The sequence below is a fragment of the Condylostylus longicornis genome, unplaced genomic scaffold (genome assembly GCF_029603195.1).
Source record: "Condylostylus longicornis isolate FDR11 unplaced genomic scaffold, ASM2960319v2 ptg000091l, whole genome shotgun sequence".
In the NCBI taxonomy this organism is placed as follows: Eukaryota; Metazoa; Arthropoda; class Insecta; order Diptera; family Dolichopodidae; genus Condylostylus; species Condylostylus longicornis.
In genome coordinates this window covers 252237-279670 of record NW_026578059.1, presented here as the reverse complement: position 1 = coordinate 279670, position 27434 = coordinate 252237, and the positions used below count along the sequence as shown (strand labels likewise).

Sequence of the window (27434 nt, the reverse complement as noted above, 5' to 3'; positions counted from 1 at the left end):
TCATATCGTTTTGACTTCTATACCGAAAGGTTTTTGTCTAAGACAAAAGAGTTTGAGATTTTTAACAGCTTTTAGACAATAATAAATAGTTCAGTTCGTTAGAGGAAAATTTTTTTTTCACTTCCACCCCCTCTTAAGTTATAGCTTCTCGGAATTTGTAAAATTTTTAATTTTCTATAAACAAAGAAAACTAACGGTAAATTCCATGCCATTAAAAAATATAATTATATTTAAATTAAAGACAGCATAAACCGTTCATCCCGAATGTATGCAATCCTTAAAATAGTTTCGTATATAAATGAAAGTAATTTTAATTATGTAGTAGGTATACAAAGATAGACGGAAAAGTGCTACATTACAAACAATTGCTTTCACCCAACTTTATTTCTTCTAGAATAAAAATACAATTAATTCCCTTCCTTTATTTTTATATGGTAAATGAAAAACAATTAAGACTTAAATTAAAAAATTAAAACAAATTTTCATCTTTTATAATTTTCATATTTAATTTTTTTTGAAAAAAAAAAAAGTAAATAATATTTTAATAAATTTGACATTTTTGTTTTTTTTTTTTTTAATTTTTTTTTTCAAATAATATGTGGTGTCTCGTTTTCGATCTTTTTCTCGAAATTTAAGAATTTGAAAAATTTTGTTTTCTTTTTTTTTAACGATTTGGTTGTTTTTTTTTCGTAATTTCAATTTTATATTATACAAAAAATTCTCTCCAAATCTATCAAAATTATCTTTCCGATCTGTCAAAATTTTTTTTTATTTTATAATAACAAAATTTCTGTCTTTTAAAGTATTTATGCGAAATATAAACTCTTATACAATAATAACAAATTTATTAAAATATTTTTATTATCATCTTATTTTCATTAAATAATTTTCTAAGTTAAACTTAATATAAAAAATTTCATGGATACTCGTATAATTGTGGAATTAAAAAAAAATAATTAACTTTTTAGTCTTAAATTTATATATTTTTTTTTAATCTTGTCTTTTATTTCATTTCTCAATTAAATTTCTTGCAAAATATCAGAATGTGTTAAAATTTTTTTTTTAATTTTTGTACTATTGTAATGCTGTTAAATTTTCATGTTATTGGTAATGCTATCCCATAACATGAAAATTGAAAATTGAAAAAAAAAATTTTATTTAGTTTCACTCTGTCTGTTTATCTGTCCATCTGTCCGCTCCGTCGACCATCTATTTATACAAAACTTCTATACCATTATACTCGTATACAAATAAAACTTATGAGAAATCTACTTTCCTAGAAAGAAATTTTTTAACTTAACTCACTCCGCCCGGTTTTTATAGAAGTTATGATCCTTCACAATGCTGTGTAAGAGAAACAAAAGCATAGTCAATTTTGTACGTATGAGCAAAAGAGTTTAGCTAATTTGCTGTGAAACAACTTTATCATATGAACAAAAAATAACAATGAAAAGTAACTGTAAAATTAGTTATAATGCAAAATCTTTTTCATTTTTTTTTTTGAATATTTATTTTCCGTTATTTCTTATGGCTATATTATTATATATGCGTAAATTATCTGAGTTATATGCCTATATACGTGGACATTAAGTTGAATAAAAGTCCAAAATTTTAACAACTTATATTGAAACTGTAAATAATTGGTTTACTATGTTAGACAAAACAAAATTATATATTTCAAATATATACAATCAAATATACACATTACTCGACTTTCAAGTGTCTCGAAATTAAAGATATAAAACAAAGTCTCTCAAAGTGTGTAGTTTTTAAAAATTAACAAAATTTCAATATTCATTCAAAATTTTATGTATGTTTATATTTCCACTAAAATACAAAAAAAAAATAATAATATTTAACTTACCGAATCAGAAGTTCAATTCGATGACTAATTGTTCTTTTTTTAAACACCTAAATCATCTCATATTTAACTTGTATCAAATGTTAAATATCCATTCGTAACGACTTCTTTATTTTTTATGTCGACCCCTGAAAGTATGCAATTTTTTTTTTTTTTTTTAAATAATACATGCACAATATAATTTTAATGTTGTATTGATAAAATAATTTGAAAATGCGATTAAAATATAAATTTTAGATTTTCCAAAAAAAAAAAAAACATATTCTGATATTTTATTCGAAACAAAAAATATAATTAAGATAATATATTCAATGTATAAAAAAATTCGATGAGATCTATATGAAAATTGCACATAGTATACAGAAAGGTTTTTATAAATACCTAACAAAACAAAAAAAATAATGACTAGCAAGTAATTTTATTTTAATTTTTTAAATTAGAATTTTTACTTGTTAGTCATATTTTTTCCAACAAAACAAAAAATAGAATAATAATTGAGATTTGAACAGTGCAAGTTACTAAATTATTTGTTATACAATATTCATTTTAACAAAAATATACTTAATATAATGTCGGAACAAATTTTAAATATAGGCAAAATAATTCAAAACCAATTATTTTCACATAAATTTTCTTATAAATATATATAATATTTCTATTAATTTTCTATTACTATTACAAGTATAACATTAATTTAAAATAACAGTGATTTTTTAATATTTTATATGAATACATATATTATTTATAAGGTATTAGTATATAGAGAGAAATTTCTAACATAACAGAACTTTTTCTATATATATATTTCGCAAAATATAGAAAACTTAAATATAGTAGCTTCAATTCAAAATTACAGTAAAACAATATTTAATACATAATTCAGCTTATAAATTAAAATTGCTGAATTATGTATTTAATATCCCCTGTATTTTGGATGTCACGATTTTTTATTTGTGTTTTCACACGAGGTACTTATACAAACGATGATCTAATAAATACTTTTTTTTTGTTTATTCAGCAAATTCAAGTTACATTTTGCTGTATAGAGTTAAATTGAAGTGTTAGATCCGCATTTTAATATAGTGGATGCTCCCCTCCCCCCCCAGCCTGACTTTTTTGATAAATTAACAAAAAATAATTATATTTAATTTGGAAACTGTATATATATAATTTAAAACCAAGATGTTAGTGTATATATATATATGTATGTATATACGTGTATTATTTTTTTTTCATATATATGTACATAAAAGAAATTTTTTTTTTCAAATTTTCAATGTTCTTTAAATGTCTCTGTAAATTTTTTCTTTTCTTTGTTTATTTTTTATTCTTTTATTGTTTTATGATTTTCTATATATAAAAATGAGTCGGTGTTTTTTTTTAAATAATGCGATGATTCGATGTTGTCAAAGGAAAATATTTAAATATGAAAAAATAAAAAAAAAAATCAATGAATTAAAAATATATATTTGTTACTTTATCCCTTGAATACCTTTTTCTATCTCCTCTTATACTCTTTACTCCTCTTATTTTAATTTTCTCATAATTCTTTTGTTTTATTTTTCTCATAATTTCACTTTATTACTCATTTAAAAACGGATAAAGGATCATATATAATTTCAATAAAAAAGACGCTTGAGCGGGCTCGCAACTTTATTTTATCCCATTCGGTTCCATGGTATATATGCTGATTTATAATAAAATTTTTGACAATATAAGCATTTTTGCCTATCTTTATAACAATTTCATTACAAAAAAAAAAGCCGTTTAAGTTCCACAAACCCTTATTTAATTGCCACAATTACAAATGACAATTTTACTATATTATACTATACGTACAATATATAATAATTGATACGTGCACAAGAAAGCCAAGAATATTTTTGAAGTTTCGCATTAAATTTTAGAAGTTCTTGCTCTCCAAACTGCAATGATAGGTATTTATATATACAATTCAGCTTACAATTCAGCGGTATTTATATATACAATTTTAGAATACTGCAAATTTCTGAGCTATATATGTATTAATACCGTATTACTCCATTTAAAAAGTCATGGAATGTATAATGAATGCAAGGTTCTAGAGTACATACTTTGAAAATACAATATCTTCTTGTGTATATGTTCTTTTATAAAAATAAAACTATTTATACTAGTATAAGTGCGAAGATATTGCGTACGCCTAGGTGTATGCAATGTATAAGAAAATTTGCATTAGTGCCATACATTATGTAATATTTTCACGAACAATTTATTGCCACTTGTCCGTTCTTTTTTTTAACTGTGTATATTTTTTTTAACGTTTATTATGCTTTTCTCTTTTAAAAATTAGCATACTCGTAACATACCCTTAGGTGTACATGCATTCATTCTATAATCATAATTTATTTTTAATTTTAATTCTTAAATCTTGTGTTTTTTTTTTCACTTTCAGTTATAAATCAAAAAACTAAATTAAATATTCAATAAATTAATATATACATATATGTATATATGTATTGTATGTATGTTTGTATGTGTATTTATGATGAGTGTATTATATAATTTTATTAAATTTATATGTCTCTTTTTTAACATACTTATATATATAAATATTAAATGTCTATATTGCGAAATGAAATTTGTAAAAAAGAATTTTAATTTTCTATTACAACAAAAAAAAACTTTTCAATTACAACTCTTTATTAAATTGCGCAGCATGTGAATGTATGTATGTATGTATCTGCTCATAAAAATTTCAATATTAACATTTTGTATTATGTTTTTTTTTTCTTTTATCGTTTCTATATATTTATACATACATAAATTATTGCTCTTTTTCACTATTCTTTTAATTAAAGTGATAATTCCACCGTTTTCATTGATATTAAATTAATATCCGAAATCGATCAAAAACCCATATGATTTCTATAACATATTACATTTAAATTTTACAGTTAGATTTACAGAGTCTTAAATATGTATTTATGTATAACACATGTACAGGGTGTTTCGCATAAGGTAGCAAATAGTGTGAGGGATAATCCTTTGGAAATAAAAAAATTCTACCACATTTTTCCTGTATACAAATAAATGCTTATAACTTCGGAACCATGCATCTATCTAAAAATGCTATATAAGGCAAAACAATAGTTAAAATTTCACCAAATTTCCAGAGGAAATTTCTGATTCTCTAACTAAAATGGTATATATTTTGTTTTATATAGATCTCTGTACCAACCCTGTATATTTATTTTTCCAACAAAAATGTCAATGATTTCATCAAATTTTGTTTATTGTATTAAAATAAATTGAATTAAAAAAACAATTTAATCATTTTTGAATACGTAAACGAGAACCCCCTCCACTTCGTCCGGCTACCCTTTAAACAAAATACCATACCAAGTTAAACAGTTTTTTAATATAACTGCAAAAATTTCGATTTCATAACGATTTCTGATATTGAATTTTATACGATATTAAATATTGTATCGATTATATCAGAATTTAATATCGATTATACGATATTAAATTCTGATATTGAATTTTATACGAATACATAAAAGACAAAAATAACACTTTATTAATAATCTTGTTAAGATTTAATTAATAAAATCCCAAAAGTACAAAATTCAGCTCATGAAATCTTTAATTGCTGATCATAATATTTTTATATCATAATATCAATGATACTCGTATTTCTGAAAACAGAGATAGATACTAGAATATCACAGAAATCTTTAATAATTTTTAATTTTTGATTTCTTTTTTTATAAATTTTTAATTTTTTAAATTCTATTAATTTTCATTCTTTTCTAAATAAAGTTTAATTATAAATAATTATAAATTTAGTATATTTTATGTGTTATACGTTATGTTTTTGTATAAATATATTATAAAAAAAAAATTGGTTTTAAAATCAATGTGAATGTAATTAGCTTATACATACATATATGTATATATATATATAAATATATATAACTACATATGTGTTCATAACTATATTATTTTATAATTTCTCTCTGTGTTATTTTGATTGTGCGTGTATGTATATTAAAATTTAATAAAAACTTTTAAATTTATATAGTTTCTTATTAATTTAAAATTAAAGAAACATATATAATAAATATTTAATTTATAATTTAAGATAATAAAAAAAAAATAAAAATCTATCATCAGAATTTCATAATGCTAATTATCATATTGCTGACAAAATTCAGCAATTAGAATTCATGAGCTGAATTGGATAAATAATAAATCTTTATTTCAAAAATTCAAATAATATAGTATATTAACACTCAATTCAGCTTATTAAAGTTTTAATTGTTGAATTGCGCTAAGAACACAATTCAGCTTATAAATTTCAATTGCAACAATTTGTATCAATACAACATTATCGTAATTTTTAAGAGGATTAGAGATTCTGAACTGAAATTCTGATGCAAGATTGTATATTTTTTTTTAAACAATTTATAATTTTAATTTGCTATAGCTTAATTTTAATTTTATTTTATAAATTTCTTTTGTTTTTTACTTTTAATTTTTTTTCTTCTATTTATTTTTTTCTTTTTTTTACTATCATTATATTCTCATATGTATATTGAATATGTATTATATAGCATATATCTAATATAACAAATAACATATCAGACAAAAAAGGAGCAATTTCAATAAAAGAAAACTTATATATTTGTACAATATTATTAATATCCTTGATTTCCAAAATACGGTAAGTAATACGATATGAATATACAATTAAGTATACAAGTGTGAGTTGCTGAATTGTATAATAATATCATAAACTGCATTTTGGAAGTCAATGTGTTTCTATATATATATACAAAATGTAAAATGTTTATCAAAGAGAGCTTAAAACTGAAAGTTTTACATATATATACGAGTATACTACAATAATATTATATATAGTTATTAAGAATTTGTATTATATAGATAAATTTAGAAGATGTTATAAGTATATACAAACGACCCATTCAAATAAAACTTAAAAAAATAAATAAATTATCGAAACGGCATAATAATATTCAAAAAAAAAATGGAAAATTAAGTTCCGTAATGTATAGTAATATTATTTTTAAATACAACTCAGAATCGACAAATATTTAAACTGAATTCAGCAATCCATAACTAGAGCTGAACCAAATTTAAAGATGATATTATTATAGTCTTTGGTATGGTATTCAGCTCATTTGTTCAACTTATGCTATTTTATATGTAAAGTATCATAAATGATCTGGATAAGTCAGCCTATAAATTAGTTTTTCTATATACAAATAGTCTATATACTTATTAGTAAATAGTAGTAAAATGATAAACAAAATTTTACGAAATAGTTACATATAGTATATTTTATTCTTTTAATCTTAATTATATTGCAAGTAATAGGCAACGAAAATTTCAATTCTTATTATTCAATTACGCACAATTGAAAATTATAATTATTATACGAAAAATATCAAAACCGAACGAAAACCTTTTCTAAATGAAAATTATTTGTTATTTAACTTTATAATTCCGTTAATATTGTAAAATATTTTAAAAATTATATAATAAGAAGTTGATTTATTTAAATTGGAAAATATGAAATGGTTTATTGTACATATATAGTTAAAAGTAAACTATAAAGTGAAGAATTCTTTTAGAACTAAATGCTATTAAATTTATCATAAAAAATAATTTTATTTTGAATTTTTTCGTTTGATATTCTTTTCTTAATTATTTTTTACTTTAATTATATAATAATTTCTATTAATAAAATAATTTTAATATATATATAGCAAAATATTCGAATAATTAAAATTAAAAAGTATATATAATTACATTCATTTTCAAAAAAAAATTCATTATCATTTTTTATTATTTTTTATTTAATTTTTAATCCCGCCTTATTTCCTTCATTAAATTCAACATTAATAATGAAATAAAACTTTTTGCCTATAACGTTGTAATTGCATAATAATACCATGACTACATAATAGTAGTAATATTATAATAATGTTATAACATTATAAAAGCACTTAATTCAGGTTATGAATTGTATGCAGCAAATACAATTTTATTGCGATTTTAATATAGTCATACGGGCGGACTATCTTCATAATTACATTATAATACTGATATTGAATTAGTATAGTATAAAACATTTTTCTACTCTGTTTTATTAACTGTAATTCTAATCTATATACATGCACAAATAGTTTGTCAAAAATGATATTTTCAAATTCTTTATTGAAAAACTTCAAATTTTTTCTATTTTCTCTGTTTAGACAAGGTATGTGTGTCGTTTATATACAAAAACGCGGGTCCAACATCAATTTTTCATATTCAAAGATATATAATTTTAATTATGTACTGAATATATAGGTCAAATTGATGTTAAATCTATAAATTTTGATATATAATCAAAGACTTGAGGTATACAATTTAAAATCTGCCATTCTATATGAAACTGTTTTATATAACTGTTATATATGGAATAATATTGATATTTGTTTTATAAAAATTTGAATTCATCCATTTTTATTGATTTAAATTATTTTTTACTTTATTTTAACTCTTATTTTTTTTTTAATTAACAATTTATATATATATATATATAATTTATATATTGATTGAAACAAACCATATTCGATTTAAAAATTTGCTAATATTAAGAATGAACTTGGCAACATCAAAATAATTCATTTTATCGTTTTTATGGTACAGTTAAAAAAAAGGCGGTTTCGGAATATTTTAAACAATTTATTTATTATTTTTTTAATTTTATTTGTAGTTATATAATAATAATCCAGTTTTATATAGGAAATGTCACTTTTTTTTATTTTGTTGACAATCTCTATATTTAAAGGGATGTTGCAATTACAAATTACTCGTAATTCAATTTTATTGCGATTTTTCTGATATAAAATCAGCAGCTGCCCCCTGTTTGTTAAACTGTCTGTTAAACTGTTTGTTTTTTGCTATATGTGAAATTTATAATAAACCTTTCTCAATGTAAAAAGCACGATATTATTAAACAATTCAGCAATAACACAATTTAAGAAATTGAATTTTGTGTACTGCATTAATGCTGTATATTGTATGGTATAAATTATGTATTAATACCGCGTGTACTCGTAACTGCATTTTAAGTCAGGGTAAATAATAAAAAAAAATGTTTTTTCTGAAATATTCAATGTTCGAGCTGTGCGTAACAATAAACAAAATAATTTTCAATATTTCGTTTTGAAGAGTTTTAAAGACAATCTATATACGGATTGAATTGATAAAATACAAATTTATTAAAATCGAAATTTTAACCAATATTAAACATATATTCTACAGTACATATTATACATATATAATAGGGCTACAATAAGCCATGGATGGCTGTGGTGATTGGAGGGAGGAATTCTTTGGCCCATATCTCTGTTCGGTAGTACATATATATGAGTAATTCGATTATAATTGTTAGAAAGAAGTTCTGGATTTTTGACATTTCTTATATAATAGTTTTATTGACTTCAAAATAACCCATATTTATTATGATATTGAGCTACACAATATTCAGCAACTACAATTCATAAGCTGAATTGTGTATTAATATCGTATTTTTGAAGAATTTTGATTTTGATATTGTAATTTTGAAGTCAGAATTTTTTTGTTTATTTAAATTTATTTATTAATATTTTTGTTTTAATATTTCTTTTGAATTAACATGGTTTTAAATAAGGAGTTTATACTTGTATAAATAGGGTCTCAAAGATGAAATTTAAAATATAATAATATACAAATAAAGGATTAATATTTGAACAAAAGAAAAAAAAATTAAATTTTACAAACATTTAATATAGTAACAACAACATGATTTTATATAAATTTTTTTTTTGCATAAACTCTCTATCACATTATAAAAATATAATAAAAAATATATATATTTATTTACAGTATCCTGATTTTCAAAATTCAGTAACACACGGTATATTAATTTATATACAATTCAGCTTAAAAAAATTGAATTGCTGAATTGTATATTAAATACCATATTACTAAATTTTGAAAGTCAAAGTATATATAGTATATATATAGAAATGCAGTCAATTTAAACTTGTATATCTGGTTTTCAGCATAATTTAATTGCGGGGATAAATGCCTTAAAAAATAGTAAACGTTAATTAATAATATATAAGGTATCAATTATTGATCATGATCAATATTGTCTAGTATAACTGCGGCGCCATTCGTAATCACAAATAATAAATACTCAGATAATATAATTTATATTATATTCTGCATTACATATTATAACAAAATACTTTATATATACGGTATATAGTGCAAATTGGCTGTATATATATAATATACATTATATATATTATATATACATATATGTGTATATACATACGAATAAATACATGTATACCATTTCTTTATAAGTTTTTTTTTTATTGTAATATAATATATGTATGTATGTATTTAAAATCTTTCTATTTATTAATCCCCCCTCTTTTTCAAAAAAAAAAAAAAAACATATTTAATTTTTATGTGTTAATTATTTTTCATCTATATATTCTTGTTTTTTATTTTTCTTTTTTTTCTTTTTTAATATTTTTTATGTCTTTGTATGTGTAACCGTGATTCTACTCTACTACAAAACAAATATTAAATATAATATATAATATATAAAATACAAAAATACAAAAATAAAAAAAATTAATACTTTAATAATAAATTTTTAATAAAATAATTTAAATAACAAAAAATAATAATAATAATATTTATAACAAAAAAAAACTATATTATTACAACTACAACAATAACTACAATGTCATAATTACAAATAACTGCAATAATTTATACTTTTTTACAAACATTCTTCAAAATTTTATTACAAAAAAAAAAATTAATAAAAAAATTTAACAATAATATTATTGAAATATATCGCGCAAAATATTGTATATATCATGTAATATGAATATATCACGTAATATATGCGCTTGCATCTAATACAAAAAAAAATATATAATACAAAAATAATAAAAATATATAAAAACATAACTATATATATAAATATAGTTAAAAAAATGTGATCCAGCATATCAAGAAAAAGCAAATAAAGCGAATGAGCAGGGTGGTGGAACTGGTGGTGGTGATTCAAATGCTAAAACTGGTGATGGTACTACTGGTGGTAATACAAATGATCCAAATAATCAAACAGGTGGTGGTGGTGATAAACAAAATGTACAAAATGGTGGTGATGGCAGTGGGAGTGGTGATGCTGCTGGTACTGGCGATACACAAAATAATGCTAAAAATGGTAGTAATGTTGTAAGTAGCGCAAGTGGTGTTGTTGCAACAGTTACAAGTGCTGCTAGCGCACTACTATCAGCATCAACAAATGAAAATAAAAGCGGTGGTTCATCAAAAGATAAAAAAGATAAAAAGAATGAAGGAGAAAAATCACCGGCACCATATCGCTATTGTATGCCAACGCATGCCGTCTACACTGCCCCTGTTCCAACGGCACGTATTATTAAAAAAACAAAAAACAGAAACAAAAAACAAAAAAAAAAATTTTTTTTGTTGACTTTTAACAGTAACAAAAAAGAAAAAAAAACAAAAATTAAACTGTTTTTATTCTTTTACTGTTTGTTTTAATTTTTCTTATTTTTATTTTGGGTTTTTGTTACACAAAAGTTGTTTTTTAATGCATGTATATGTATATAAATTACATATGAAATGTACCTTAACATTTATAGTGATTTACAGTTGAAAAAATTTTTTAAATATCAATTTTTAAATTTTTTTTTTTTTACTTTTACAAGCTCTTTGTTTCTAATCTTTTGTAAATACACATGGTTTTTTTATATAATAAGTTGTTATATAACAACACCAGTACATGAGGGTAAGAAAAGAGGCCAACTGGGGGTGACAAAAAGGTAAAAGAACCAAGCTTGAAAAAAAACCCAAATAAAATATATACAATAAATATATCAAATTTATCAACTATACAATTAAAATTTGATATTGCGTAAATTAATAAAATTTATAATTGAATTCTATGGCATTTAAGTCAAAACGAAATCTCTGACTTCATAATTGAAAGCAATATTCAATTAAACAATTCAGCAGCTTTAAATCAAATATAAGCTATGGATGGTGTGAATTAATTTAACAATAAATTTAATTCTAAAGTTTGAAGGATATTTTTCGTAATGATTTTTTATCTTTTTTTCGTATATATTAAATACGAAATATATACCTTGATAAATAATAAGCAAGTCATGCTTATAAGCTGGATTGTGTATTTATACCGTATTACTGTTCTTAAATGAAATTTATAGATCAAAAGTTAAGAGATTTTTTTTTTCAATATATCCTTATAGTACTTATAATTGGAGTTAATTTTATTCATAATATAAGCAAATATTTGGGCAAAAACATCATAAGAATTTTTAAAATTTTTAAAATTTTTAGCCACACTTTCCTCACCCCCTGTATTGGTAAAATTTCAAAACAGATTGAAAAATATTTTGCAAAAAAAAAATTTTTTTTTTAATTTTATTTTATTGATTTTAGTCACTTTATTGATTTTTTTCACTGTTTATTATTATATATATATATATATATATATATATATATATATATATATATATTAAGGACATAAGTAAATATGTACATATACATATATTCTTTAAATAATAATATATTTTTTTTTTTAAAAATTATTATACACAGCAAAAAACATCAAACTAAACAAACTTAATCAAAAAAAATCTATTACGAAAGATCGCAAATGATCAATCGATAAAATTAAAGCGAGCTTAACAATCTAATGTTTCGATTTTAATTATAACAGTTTCGATGTTTGCCAAAATTTCACTGGTACTGTAGCGATCTATTCAAAAAAAATAATACTTGTTATGTACACCTACTTTATGTATATTCTATTCAGCGAAATTTATTTTAATGCGTGTCGCAAACGTTCAATTCATGAGCTCTAACATTAAACCAAATTTTCAGCATATCGAATAATCAGCGTTCCACTCCAACCCTCCAATTGGGTATTGAGCTATCATAAAAACAAACCTGACGACGACTCACAATTTAGAAAACAAGGAAATCTAGCCTAAGATTTTCAATATTCTATTTTTTTAATTCATTCTGTGATTGAATTTATCGACTGATTATTTTAGATATTCGTAATTTGAATTAAACTTATTTTTAATAACAATAACTATATACCCTTATATTATAATGCTTATTTGCTTATACTAATTAATTATGTAATAAATTAATCTAATTTTTTTCTTTGTTATATGTAGTTACCCAACTTTACTTTTCCTTTTATAGTATCATATAATTTTATTTTGTTTTTTAATGTATTTTATTTATATATATATATATATATTTATGTATACATATATACAATATATTATGTTTCTTTTTTAATAAACAAAACATGCACCTATACAGTTATTCAATGACAATCTTTACAACACCCCCATCCCTTCTGCACCCCTATCCACAAAAAAACAATTAACGAGTATAACCACTTAACCCTTTCGTCCTTTTCTATCTTTTCTTTAACATGTTTTCCCGTTTCAATTCTGTATTTTTTAATTTCTTTTTATATTATATACTCAAATTAAAGATTATATTTTTTCTTTAGAAAATAATATTTTTTTTTATTTTCATTTTTATAAAATGTAATTAACTTTTTGCTATTCGCAGAAATATTATAACTATTTACGTATACACTCTTTATTATTCGTTATATAATTTTTATTATATATTTATATAATATGTAACTCTAAAAGTACTTATGACTTAAATCATTATACGAGTATTTTAAGTATTAAATTTTAAGTGAAAAGTGAATGCCTAAAGGAACTCGTACTAACTAATACTGTTGAAAATATTTTAAGAAGAATTAAATTTTAATACTCGCTTAAAATAAAAGTGAATACTTAAAATACTCGCTTAATTTAAAAGAGAATACTCAAAATATTCGATTAAAATTAAAACGAGTACTCAAAATTCTTGCTTAAATTGACTACTCAAAGTATTCACTTAGATAAAAACTTGATTATTCAAAATACTCGCACAAAAATTAGAAAAGAATAAACACTCAATTAATATTATAATTTTAAATGAGCTAATATTTCGCGTACAGCTTAATTAAAATTAATTCAATTATACCATAATAATTAATAAATTTACAAATTAATATTTATTCAATATGAATAATATTATATGAGTACTTTTTTTGTTACATTTGTAAATGAATTTATTATTTTTATAATATATTTAAAAAAAAAAAAAACAAATAAAAAGAAAATCAATAATTTTTAAATTTAAATCAAGCACAAAATTATTGAAATTTTTATAAACATAATTATTTTTAATATACATGGTGATTCACCAACAGGAGCCTTCTACCATCAAGTAGAGGGTTGAAAATGAGTAAAATTTTTGTTTTGAACATAGTGTTGACTTGGAATCGTTTCCGAGCTGCAGGGATTTAAAGCAAATTTGGCAAAATTTTAACATACTTAAGTGGTTTTGCCTATAACTTTCGTTTCAAAAAGGGTAGAAGTTTTAACACTATGTTCCGAACAAAAATTTTACTTATTTTTGACCCTCTCCCCAATGGTATATGGCTCCTAACTTGTTGATGAATTACCCTAAATAATATTAAATCCGGCTCAGAAAAAAATCAATTATATCAAAGAAAAAAAAAATTAATATATAAATTATTATAATCATATTTTCCCCATGACTTTAAAATTACAATAAAAACTATTTTAATATTACAATTCAGCTTATGAGTTGTAATTGCTGAATTGGAAAGCAATATAGTATTAATGTAATTCTGAAGTCACAACTTAAAAACACAAAAAAAGAAAGAATTATATTTATAATTTAATTTTTATTATTACTAAAATTATATGCAATATATTCCTTCAATTGTAATTTACTTTTCTCTTTTTTAATTTGGAAATTTTTTATAATTTTATTAATTATTTTACTAAACTGCCTTTTGCCCTTTTTTTCTGCTTTCTCTTTCTTATGTAATTATTTCTTTAAAATTTTTTTTTAGCAAATTTGTATGCAAAAATTATATTTTATAATAAACATATAGAATAAAACAGATTTAAAAAAAATTCAAGTGCAAAAGATTTTTCGATGAAAATTGTGTATAGTAAATCGGAAAATTGAAATAATCCTTGATACTAGAATTGGAATAAATTCAAGCAATTATCAAAATAAATTCAAAATAAAAAAATGCAATAAAACTTAAAAAAAAAAATAGTAGTATTATATCGTACAACTACCTCCATCGCGCCCAAGAATTTCGTTTTTTATCTCATCAATTCATTGCATACTCGTACAATAGGGAGATTCTGCATATCGAGTTTTCGGTGGAAACGCATTTCTACATAGAAGGGATGCGTAAATAAACTACTTTTATAGAGGTGTCTGTCTATAGAGGTGTCTGTCTGTGTGTACATGCGTGTATCTAAGATCGACTGAACCGATTTTTATGAAATTTTATATTTGATTTTATTTTTGCTGTGACATGGATTGATTAACTTTTTGAGTATATCAGACCTCGAGAACTGTAATTTAATATTTAAATTCGATATATTAAAACAATGAACCTATTAATTTTTTGAAAAGATCAGGGCTCAGAAAACGAAACGGGGGCCGATTTCATATTTTTTACCATATTTACAAAACGGATTAATGGAATTTCCTGAAATTTGATATTTGAGTTCTAGTTATTACCGAAAAAAACTGCTGAACTTTTCAGGGAATCGGGTGGCAAAAAGCGAAATTCTACTAAGAGCCAAATTTTCATTTTCCTAGGTATGTTAATTAAAAGCTTACTAGCGTCCTTAAAACTGTAAATAAATGTTTAAAACGAATTTTCATAATCTTTTGTATCACTTTCACTAAACTAGACAATACACATACATTGTGGGCGCTTATGTGTTGATATACAATATTTCAATACTGTGCACTGAAATTTCTTGCTACCATCAAATAATTTTTACAATATTATATTTATACTGTACGATATTTTATATACACAGGAATTCCGTGTTACTGTCATTTTAATTTTAGAAATTTTAATTGTTTCTTACGATATTTGATTAATCCAGAATTCCGTGTTATTATTATAATCTTAATTTTATGCGATATTTTACTATCTTATGGGTTAGTTTTATTCTATATATGCGATATATGTACATATACGCTTCTTTTCCTGTTTTCTTATGTGTATATATATATATATATATATATAAACATATGTATATATAAATATGTATGTATACATATAGAAATTAATTGTTTGAAATATTAATTACTGTTCTTGCTAATGCTTCTATTATAAATTTTTATTTGCATGCTGCATACTGTGTATTTGCATGTAAAACACAATTAGCAAAATATAGTAGAGACTTATATTTATCTTTGCACGCATTTGTATGTACATGTGTTTATTTAGTAAATGTAATAACATTTTCTATATTACATGTAATTCGTAATTTATTATTGTGTTTATATTTAAACAGTTACTATAATACGTGCTATTATGTATTGTTCTATATATAACATGGGATGAAAGAATAATATTATATAACTACTAAAGTAGAAATAAATATTTATATATACATATGTATCCGTTTATTTATATATTATGTATTAATAATAAGTGTAAAGAAAATAAATATATGTATATATACATCACGTTTAACAATATTATTCCAGAAATTTCGAGATACGAATTCTTCAAAAAACGCGCACTGTGTTAAGAACTTGAAATTTATAAAACTGTGTAAAAATCTCAAATTAATTTATTGATATATATATTTATATATATCTTGCAAATAACAGATCTGTAACATTGTTTCTTTACAAAAGCGAAACCATTTCGTTCAGCTCTCTACAACTCCGTGCAACTCTCTGCCCCCCCCCCCCCATCTCAACCAAAGGTTTAAATTATTTTCTAAGTTTTTACATAGTTTTATAAATTTTTTTAATTGAAATTCTACATATATAATATTAAAATGTAAGTTTGACTTTTTTGAAAATTTCAATTCAATTTAAAATTGACATTGATGTTTAAGGGTTTAGAATGTCAAACTCAAATGTCAAATATTTTCGATTAAACTTTATTTTTTATATATTTGCATATTATATACTTAAATCTTGTTTTATTAAGCTTTCTTTTAGTTAATTTTGGCTTTTAAAGTAATATTTAGAAAAAAAATCAAAAAATAGTTATGAATTTAGCACAAAATAGTTAATTAAATAAAAATTATAAAAACTATTTCTATTTCTATATTTTTTTACAATTGAATTATTTTATTTTTTCTTTTAAAATAATTTTTACTCTTAATTTAATTTGTTATTTTTTTTTAGTTTTTTATGTTCGGTTTTTGACTTAAAACACAATCTGTTCTTTTAATTTAAACAACCTAAATTACATAATATAAAAAAATTTGAAACAAATATGAAAATTAATCGCTTGATTTCACATATAGTTAATACTGATATGAAACAAAAAAATATCATGGCAAAAGAAAAAAAATATATTTAAGGGTTGTGTTTCCCCAATATGTCAAAAAACTTATAATCATTCAATTAACTGTGCAATTATAAAATTTTTCAGATTGACATAATTATAATTTTATTTAGAATTTAAAACGCACTTAAAATTATTATTAATTACGTTAGCAACGTTTTATATATTGTGATTAATGACATTTACGTGGTAGAATTCCGAGTTCAAAGACGTCAATACAAAGATTTTTGATATGTTGGGAAAAGGCAACATATTTTAGATTTGCAATCAATTTTTCTTTGTATAATCAAAACTATCGATAACAATCAATTATTAATAAAAAATATTAAAAGAGAAAACCACTAAATGAACGCGTACACAAGGTTCTCAAAATACAAAAAAAAAAAAAAAACAGTTTACTTCATATATTTCAGATGTTTGGATTCGACATGGAAGAATCCATGGAATCGACACATACGATAACCAAAACAGATTCGAATTCCGAAATATTTCAAGTTGGAGATTTTTTGAACATATTCACGTTTTATGTAAACGTGCAAATTACACTTATAATTGAATTAGTATAGTTGAAGTCTGAATATTTAAAATACAGCTATAGAAAACTCGAATATTTTTTATATTAACAAAAAAAATTTCAAAAAATACGGGAAAAGTTGATTGTATTAATGCTTCCGTTATTTTTTTCTTCATAATATATTCAAAGTTCTGATTTTATTAAGTTTTCTTTTGTTGTATATTACATGTACCGATCGCACTGTATATAATAATGGAAGGTAGGGTTACTGGTTCAGGTGTGTGTTACTTTAAAAAAAGTACGTAAATAAAAATTTAACATTTAATTTATTTTAACATTAAATTGATTTCATAAATGTTCATAGTATGCAGAGTTTCACATAAGGTGGCCAATATTTTCAGGGATGATTTTTTGATCAATTTCAAGAACAAATTTTATTAAACTTTTTCCGAAAATATTAAGATTACGAGTATCTAAAACATTTACTACATATAGAACCAATAAAATTTCGATCACATTTCATGACGGCCAGATGTAATTAATTCCGATGTAAAATATTATCATTTTTTATTCCGAAAAATATATACAGTGCGGTCTTTGGTCTCACAAGATCCCGTTCATATCAAATATTTCGAATTTTAATATTTTTTTAATTAATTTTTTAAACATAATCCAAACATGATATTAAAAAAAATAGGCAAAAAAAAATTAAATAAAAACTAAATTATTTTTTTTTGTTTTAAAAATCACACAAAAAAAAAAGACAAAAAATAAATTTTTTTTTTAATTCATATTCATTTTTTTTTCTTCCTCTTTGCGATTACTTAAACTAATAAAACTGATGCCTGTTGCCCAAAATTTTTTTTGGAATTATCTCAAATTTGATTGACGCTTGAATATTTGATTGACGTCTATTGACAAAACATCATATCTCATACATCACAAAATATGATCAAAACATATATGGCTATATTTAAAAATACACAACCAAAAAAAAACATTTATATATGTATATACATATATATGCATGCATATATATATGTATATATATGATATATAGGCATTTGCATGGTTCAGTGACTTGCTTGTAGAACATGCGGAAATATTTTGGTCATTATTTGCTGTTGATATGGATCGTGTTTTGTCGGAACAACCACCAGATACATGGGATTCATTCCCATTATTCCAAATATTAAATGATTATCTAAGAACTGATGGTAAGTAGTTTTTATATATATATTGTACATATTACAATTTAAATTGTATTTTATTCACAACAAAATAAAAATATATATATTGTTTGAAATTTTTTTTATAACGGGTGTGTTCGAAACTCGACAGATTAACAAAATTGAATTATTACAAAAAAAAATAACTTTGAAGACATTTTGTTTTCTTTTTTATCGCGCTGCTTCTCGAAATTAACTGGAACTCCAATTTATGGTTTTAGTTTTGCGAAAATTGCCCGTTTTTTTAATTTTTTTGATTATAGTTTGAGTCCTTATAAATCAATAATTCGAATGCAAAAGCAAAATTTTTGAAATAAATTTTACAATAGATTTTTTTGAAACCGTTATTTAATCATAAAATATATGTACGTTCTTCAATACCTTCGGTTTACTTTAATATAGGAAATGAATGATAATATTATTCCGAAATCTATATTTTAGATAGAATATTATCCAATTTTACACTATATGGAATATTTGATGCGACTAAAGAGAGAATTTAATATTCTCAAGAATATTAAATTTAGTCATTTAGTCATTTTAAAACTTTCGCGAATTCTGGGAACACAAACGATTATAACACCACATATATTGAGTATTTTGTGTGTGTGTTTTTTTTTCAACAACCAATACATATAAATTTATATTAAATATATAACTTAACTATTTTCTATATTTTGCACTTTCTATACACATACGTATATATATATATATATACATATATATAGATAATTTGAAAAATGGAAGATTTCATCAACACTTGCGTGATACATTTGCTCCTCTTGTAGTTAGATATGTTGATTTGATGGAATCATCGATAGCACAATCAATACATAAAGGTTTTGAAAAAGAACGATGGGAAAGCAAAGGGTTAGTAATAAATATTAAAATTATTTACTATTAATTTTATTTTATTCTGCTTTTTTTTAGTTCTTAGCGCTTTTCCAAAAAAAATTAAAAAAAAAGTACATATTAGTTACTCTGTCCGTCCATCAATCGGTTCAACCACCAGTGCATCCATCACCTGTTCGTGTGTCTGTTTACAAAACTTTTATTACCTTTAAGATAGAGAACTGTTATTATATGCAAGTTGAATAAGCTTGCTACGCAGCCGGCATATCATATAAGATTATCATTTCTTTCTAATAGAAAACTGGAATTTCCATTCCAGAATTACAGACCTCAGTTCTTATTTGTATATATAGATATGTACATAGATCTTTACTTAGAACTTACTTCCGTAGAAGAAAATTTTTACCTATCTCCCTCCCCCCTTCTGTCCTTTTATAAAAGTTACGGATTCTGGAACTTAATTTTTGATATCGTTTTTCTTCTAAACTAAACCCTGAATTGTAAAGCTCTGAATTTTTTGCAGCTTGTAGAAATTAAAAGATAATTTATTTCGTTGAGGGCAAATTTTTTCCACCTTTATCCCTTTTAAATTAACATCGCCCGAAAATCGTAAAATTTGATTTTCGGCAACTGTAAGCTTTTCTAAATATTTAAAATGCAGACATTTTTTTTGCCCAAATCCCTAAATGTATGCAATATTTTTGCACATGAATACAAAAAATTTAATAGATATATAAATAATAATGTTCGAATAGATTGTTTTTAAGAGTAATATTTTACTTTGTTGAACGGAAAAGTGCTACTTTACTAACTCAACTTTATTTTTAATATTTTTTTTTTTTGTTTTAAATGAAAAAAAAAAATTGAAAAAAAAAAAATATTTTTGAAATTTTTTTAACTATTAAATTTTTCTTTTATTTTTTTTGAACAATAAAATAAAATTCAAAATTGGAATCAAAAAACGCATATAAACGAAAACCATATATTCAAAATTTACAAAATATATTTTTAACATTATTTGCTAAAAAAAAAAAACATTTTACATTAAATTAAAATAAAAAATGAAATGCGCTTGCCTACAATTAATTTTTTTTTTTTATAATTGGTATTTTTCGTACAACATTGCCTTTTTTCGTTTTACATACTCGTATATTACAATATATACTCTCGCTTTTGAATTTAAAATTTAAAAAAAAATATAAAATTTGAAAAAAAAATTCATTTTTAATAACATTTTTAATGGCGCCATTTCACGAACATTTTAAAAATATTTAAAAAAAAAAAACAAAAAACATTATCATTTATTCGTACATATGTAATATATAAAAAACAAAAAATATATGGTAAACATGTAGAAATGGTTGTGCAACATCTGAAGATCTATTTTGGAAATTAGATGCCTTACAATCATTTATACGTGATTTACATTGGCCAGATGCTGAATTTCGCCAGCATTTGGAGCAACGCCTTAAATTAATGGCATGTGAAATGATTGAATCATGTATTCAACGTACTGATTCAGCATTTCAATCATGGGCGAAAAAGGGAATTGCATTCATATCGACTGATTATATTATACCATCTGAAATGTGTACCATGACAAATGTGATATTAGATGCTAAAAATCAAAGTTTTAAACTTTGTACTGTAGATGGTGTTGATGTGGTAAGTTATTTTAGGTTCTATTTATTCCTTATTCTCTACTATATTATTCATCATAAACTTTTTGCTTTTATTTTTTTCTTTTTTGTTTTCTTATATAATAAATTCTTTGAAATAGAATTTAAAATTTTTAAATTTATATTTAAAGTTTAAAAATTAAAAATTTTTTTTTTTAAATACTTATATATGTTTCATTCGGTCCTTCTATTTATATATAAACTTAAATATCCGTATAGTTCCCTGATATATCAGTGCGCGTTTATTTACATGTATATACATATGTGAATTGAAAAGTGAGATTTTCACATGTATACTTAACTTTATACAAATTCAAGAGTGTATACCGGAACAAACGGTAATATTTCAGTTCATTAAAAAAATTTTTAAAGGGTTTTAAATAAGGCCCAAATATTTTAAAATTTTATTTCAAAGAACGTTTTTATATTATATTTTATTGTTTTTTTTTTTTTTTGTCCTTTTTATTTTCGTTTTTATTTTTATGTTATTTTCATAGAATAAATCTTAGACACATATATATATATTAAATATTTCTGTTTAATTTAACATATTATTATTTTTTATATAAAAACTATTATAATATTCCATCAAATATAGTTATGTATGCAATTTGTATATGTATAATTTTCATTAAAAACTTAATATTAAAAAAAAGACAAAATATCCTCTATATTGTATTTTATAACTGTTTCCTTTTTTAATTAATTTGACCCTTAATTAGAGAAAATAAAATAAAAAAAAAATTATACTTATGTTTTATTTTTATTCTTTAAATTATAAATATATATATACATATATATATATATATATATATATATATATATATATATATATATATATGTATATATTGTATATGTACTCTTTACAACATATAAATATGAACAGGACGTTCATATATAATTTCAAAAATTATTTATTGTATACAAAATAGCAAAAATTTAATACGATGAAAAAATTCAAATTTTATATGGTTTTGTCTCTCAAGCACTATATGTTGTACGGAATATTTATATTTATATACAATACGTACATATTCATATATATATACCTATATATACATAATTATTATATAAATATATAATTCTTATATAAAGTCCTTAAATAAGATAGCATAACATATACATATATATCGTATATATAAGGTAATTAAACAAAATTGAAAATAAAAAAAAAAATAATTATTTTATCGCAAATTTTAGTAAAAATTAATATATTTTAATGTATAAGCGTATATCATAGGATTATTATGTACTTTCCACATAGAATTTCAGCAATAATCAAAAAATGAAATACATTATATACAGTAAGACAGTATATATCATATAGGTATATACATATTATATACATTATGTTATTATGATTTAATTAAATTATAAAATTATACAGCAAAAATTTTGAAATCATAATTAAAAACTTGATTTCAAAATTATACAGCAATACTAAATTACTATATATATTATATATACAAAATTCAGTAATTATACAAATATATTTGTGAAGCTGAATTGTGTATTATACAACCACAATGGAAGAAATATAAATTGTGGAATTGCAGCCTCATATAAATTATTATGTATATGGACTTCTAAAATCATAATTTTGCTTTCTGAACCAATATGTATATTACTGAATTCATGTATGTACACAATCGTAATACATAATAATCCTATCATATATTTATAACATATACAGGGTGATTCAGTAAGAAGTACAATATTATATATGATTGTTTAGGACATGAAAAATGTGTAATATTTTTTTTCACCCTAGTCGTCAAAACTCAACGGTTATCGAGATACAGAGGCATATCTTATGACTGCCTTTTCGAAAAAGATAGAAGCTCCAAATGAACATTTTCTGAAATAAGCAAAAAAGCTTAGGAAAGTAGAAATTTCGTGAAAATTCGTTAAAATCCCTGTATCTCGGAAACCGTTGAACTCCAAACAAAAATTTTTATCCATTTTCGATGCTCTAAATAATGTAATATTGTATTCTTTACTTAATCAATCTGTATATAGATTTAGTTCATATATACAATATGCATAAAATTTAGAAAATTTCCGCTTAATTTGTTTTTTTTTTTTTAGAGAAAATAGGTGTATAACTTAAGTTAAAAATAGGTAAATAATTTCCCCATTACCTCTCCCCCAAAAAAAAAAAAAATACACGTCTCAATTATATTGTATAAAAATATTTTGCTGTCTTCCCTGATCTTTCATTCTGCGTTATGTAAGATTTCTTTTTTTTTTGTTTTGTTCTCGTTTCTATATACTTTTTCTTTTTTGTTGTGCTTTCAAATTAAAGAAATTAATCTTTATTATTCGCATCCCCACACTCCATCTTTCCGCCCCCCTTTAAACTAGATTCACTTCTTTGTTTGAATTGTGCGTCGAACCTTTTTACATAAATGGGCATATATATATATATATATAATGCAATACATCAAAAATCCAAATTTCTGATACAAAAGAAACAAAGCGGAATTTAATTTCCCGATTCAATCCCAAATTTAAAAACACAACAAAACAGTGAATCGAGTTTTTATATTTTTAATCCCTCTTTTTACCTCTATAATATTTATACTTATACCTCTATATATAATTTTCAAAGTATATATTTAATTCTTTTTTAAATTATATACATTATATATTATTATATAAAATATTTTTTTTTTGTAAATTAAATAAATAAATTAATATATAAGCAAAATGAATATTTTGTGCGAATTTCAGAGCAATACTTTATTTGTTGTGATATACGATATTTTTTTTTTATAATATTTATACATAGGTAATATATATTTAGTTTATATAATATATGCAGAATTTTAATAAATATGTTATAAATGAATATATTAAAACACATAAATACAAAAACACACACACACACGAAATATATACATATTTATAGTATTTTTTTTTGTATTTAGTATTAGATCTACATCTTTATATACAATGTATTTTTTATTATAGCGTATAATTATTATACCTTAACTTCAGAATTCAGAATAATACCGTTATACTGCACGATTTAGGAAATATAATTCCTAAACCCAATTGTGTCTGAAGATCGTGTTACTGTTATTTTTTTGATTCGGTTTTGAAGTTATGGATAATATCATTTAAAATTAAATAAACTAGATATACTATATTTTTGTTTTAGTGTTGAAAAAAACTGGAAAATTGAACCTTTAAATTAAATTTGGAAAATTACATATTATGATTTTTCAACATTTCTACTGTTTTAGAGTCTTTTTCGTTTTAAAAGTAAATTAAATACATTTATAGAAAATAAATTCTGAAAGGATATACATACATTATTTCTTCTTAGTCTAATCTTGTTGATTTTAGTTACTATTTATTCATTTATTTATAATTATATTTTTATTTTCTCTTAATTTTAAATTATTAAATTAAATTACTATATAATTATATTATATAATTAAGTGTAAATATATCGATACTATAAAATTATACAATAATAACTGTATTGCTATACACAATTCAGCAATTACAAATTAATAAGCTGAATTTTTATTAATATATTATAATTATATTAAATGCAATTTTGAAAGGAAGAATATTTATACATATAAAATATGGTACATGATACTTATGTGAAAAATATTAATTCATTTTATTTCTAAATTCGAAATTGCAATTAATATAAATTCAACCTATGATTTGGTGATTTCTAAATTAATATCAATGCAGTATTATTCTAGTTTTGAAAGAACGCAGTATTATTCTAGTTTCTTTAACATGAATCTATATAACGTATTATATACATATATGTATAATTTAGCTAACATACAGAATAAATTACATTAGATTAAAAAAATATTAGAAAAGTGTAGATTTTATGTCAATAACTTACTTTTGTTTGTTTATTTTAAATAATAAAACACAAAGGAAATAATATAAAACGAGGGATTAGTTAATTATACAAAGTGTTTTGTATCTAAGTGGACTGCTATATGCAATTGTATAGACCCTGGTGAGCAGACAAAACTTTTCGAAAGTTGTACAATAACTCAGTTAAAACTTCTTATCCATATCCGAACTTATTATGTACAACTTCGAACTTGTTTAGCTGTGAATAATGTCTCCATACAAAAGTTTTGTCTACTCATGAAGTCTACCTGTACAGTGTTGGTATATAACAGTGCACTTAGATACGAGATACCCTTTACATAATTATTAAAATTAAAAATATTTAAGCTTTATTTTTATTTGAAATTACGAACTAATTACGAAATAATTTTTATAGGGGATCTTTTCGTCATTTTTATCAAATACTATATAAAATATAAGTTTGTTCTATGTATGAATTTTATATAAAAAGTTACAATATAGGTTATATAGGTTACAATATATAGGCACTAATATTTATTGCAGTAATATTGCAATTTTTACACAAAATTCAGCAAACATATACAATTCTTTAACTAATTTGTTAATTTCCGCACAAAATTTATTGCAATTTTGTATATTGTCAGTGATATTGTACAACTATAAGTATCTATTGCTGAATTTGTGTAGTATATCAAAAATATAACTGCATGTGTTTTATATTCCAAGGAAACATAACAAAACGCACACACACACACGGACACACCAACACTTTTAACTATCTTTTAACTAATCAAAACTGATGAATTTTTTTTTTTGTATTTGATTTCTAAAGTTTTAAACTTTTTAAGAAAAAAGAAAAGCTACTATAGCCATTTAATTGCAATTGAATTGAAAATACGCGGATTTTTGAAAATAACCAAAATTTTTTTAATATTTGTTATTTCCTTTTGTTTTTTTTATTAATTTTTAATACTTTTATTTATTTATTTTGGTTTTAATTCTTATATAACGTAAATTATAAATTTGTCTTATATTAGAAAATTTGTATTATATATATATATATATATATATACAATCCAGTATTGTAATTTAAGACTTATTATATTAAAATTTTACGTATGTTTTCACTATTAATGCTTTATTATTAATAAAAGAATAGAAATTCGGAAATGTATAAGTATATTTTTGAAGTTTTCATAAAAACTGCATTACTATTGTAGTTAATTGTATTGCATTTCTATTGTAATTCAGAAATTTGCGGAATAAAAAATTTTTTTATCTGTAACTTGGATGTTAGATGACCTTTTAATAATTATAGTAATTTTTATATATGTATATTTTAATAATCATTTTCAAAAATTTTCAAATATTTCGTATACCCGAGAAAATACAAATATAAATGCAAAATATAGTGCCATTTTTTGAAAAAATTCAATTGCTGAATAACTCGAATTCCAAATTGGACTTATGATATTAAGATATTTTTTTATCTTATTATCATATTCTTATAAAATATATACCCTATAATTTCAGAATTTCAAAAATTCAACAGTTATATTTTTTATATACAATTCAACCTATGACTTTTTTATTGCTGCTGAATATAGAGTATATTCAGCACCTTAATTTCCAACTCATAAATTTTACATATCAAACCAAAAAAGAAAAATAATTAAACTCATATAATAAGTCTATTTCTATTTATATTTAAAACGTATATAATTAGAGTATATTAAGTAATAGAGTGTAAAAGTTTTGTTTTTTATCTCTCCTTATTTACAATATTCAAATTGTTGCGCGCAGTATAATATGATGTTCATTTTTTTCCAAATGGAAGTAATACTGTATAACGACATAATTCAGCACTTCGTAT

The 27434-nt window shown here is 22.3% G+C and overlaps 1 protein-coding gene across 12 annotated transcripts in view; it reads left to right on the top strand.

Annotated features, from left to right (window-relative positions):
• Nucleotides 1–27434, top strand: part of LOC129613801 (calcium-dependent secretion activator) — a 104754-nt gene that overhangs the window by 58193 nt on the left and 19127 nt on the right. For all 12 annotated transcript variants that reach the window (XM_055528060.1, XM_055528054.1, XM_055528057.1 and 9 more), the window contains 4 exons: nucleotides 10913–11359; nucleotides 19007–19163; nucleotides 19904–20045; nucleotides 21383–21692. In XM_055528060.1, coding sequence (XP_055384035.1) covers nucleotides 10913–11359; nucleotides 19007–19163; nucleotides 19904–20045; nucleotides 21383–21692 — 1056 coding nt within the window. The remainder of the gene's footprint in view (nucleotides 1–10912; nucleotides 11360–19006; nucleotides 19164–19903; nucleotides 20046–21382; nucleotides 21693–27434) is intronic.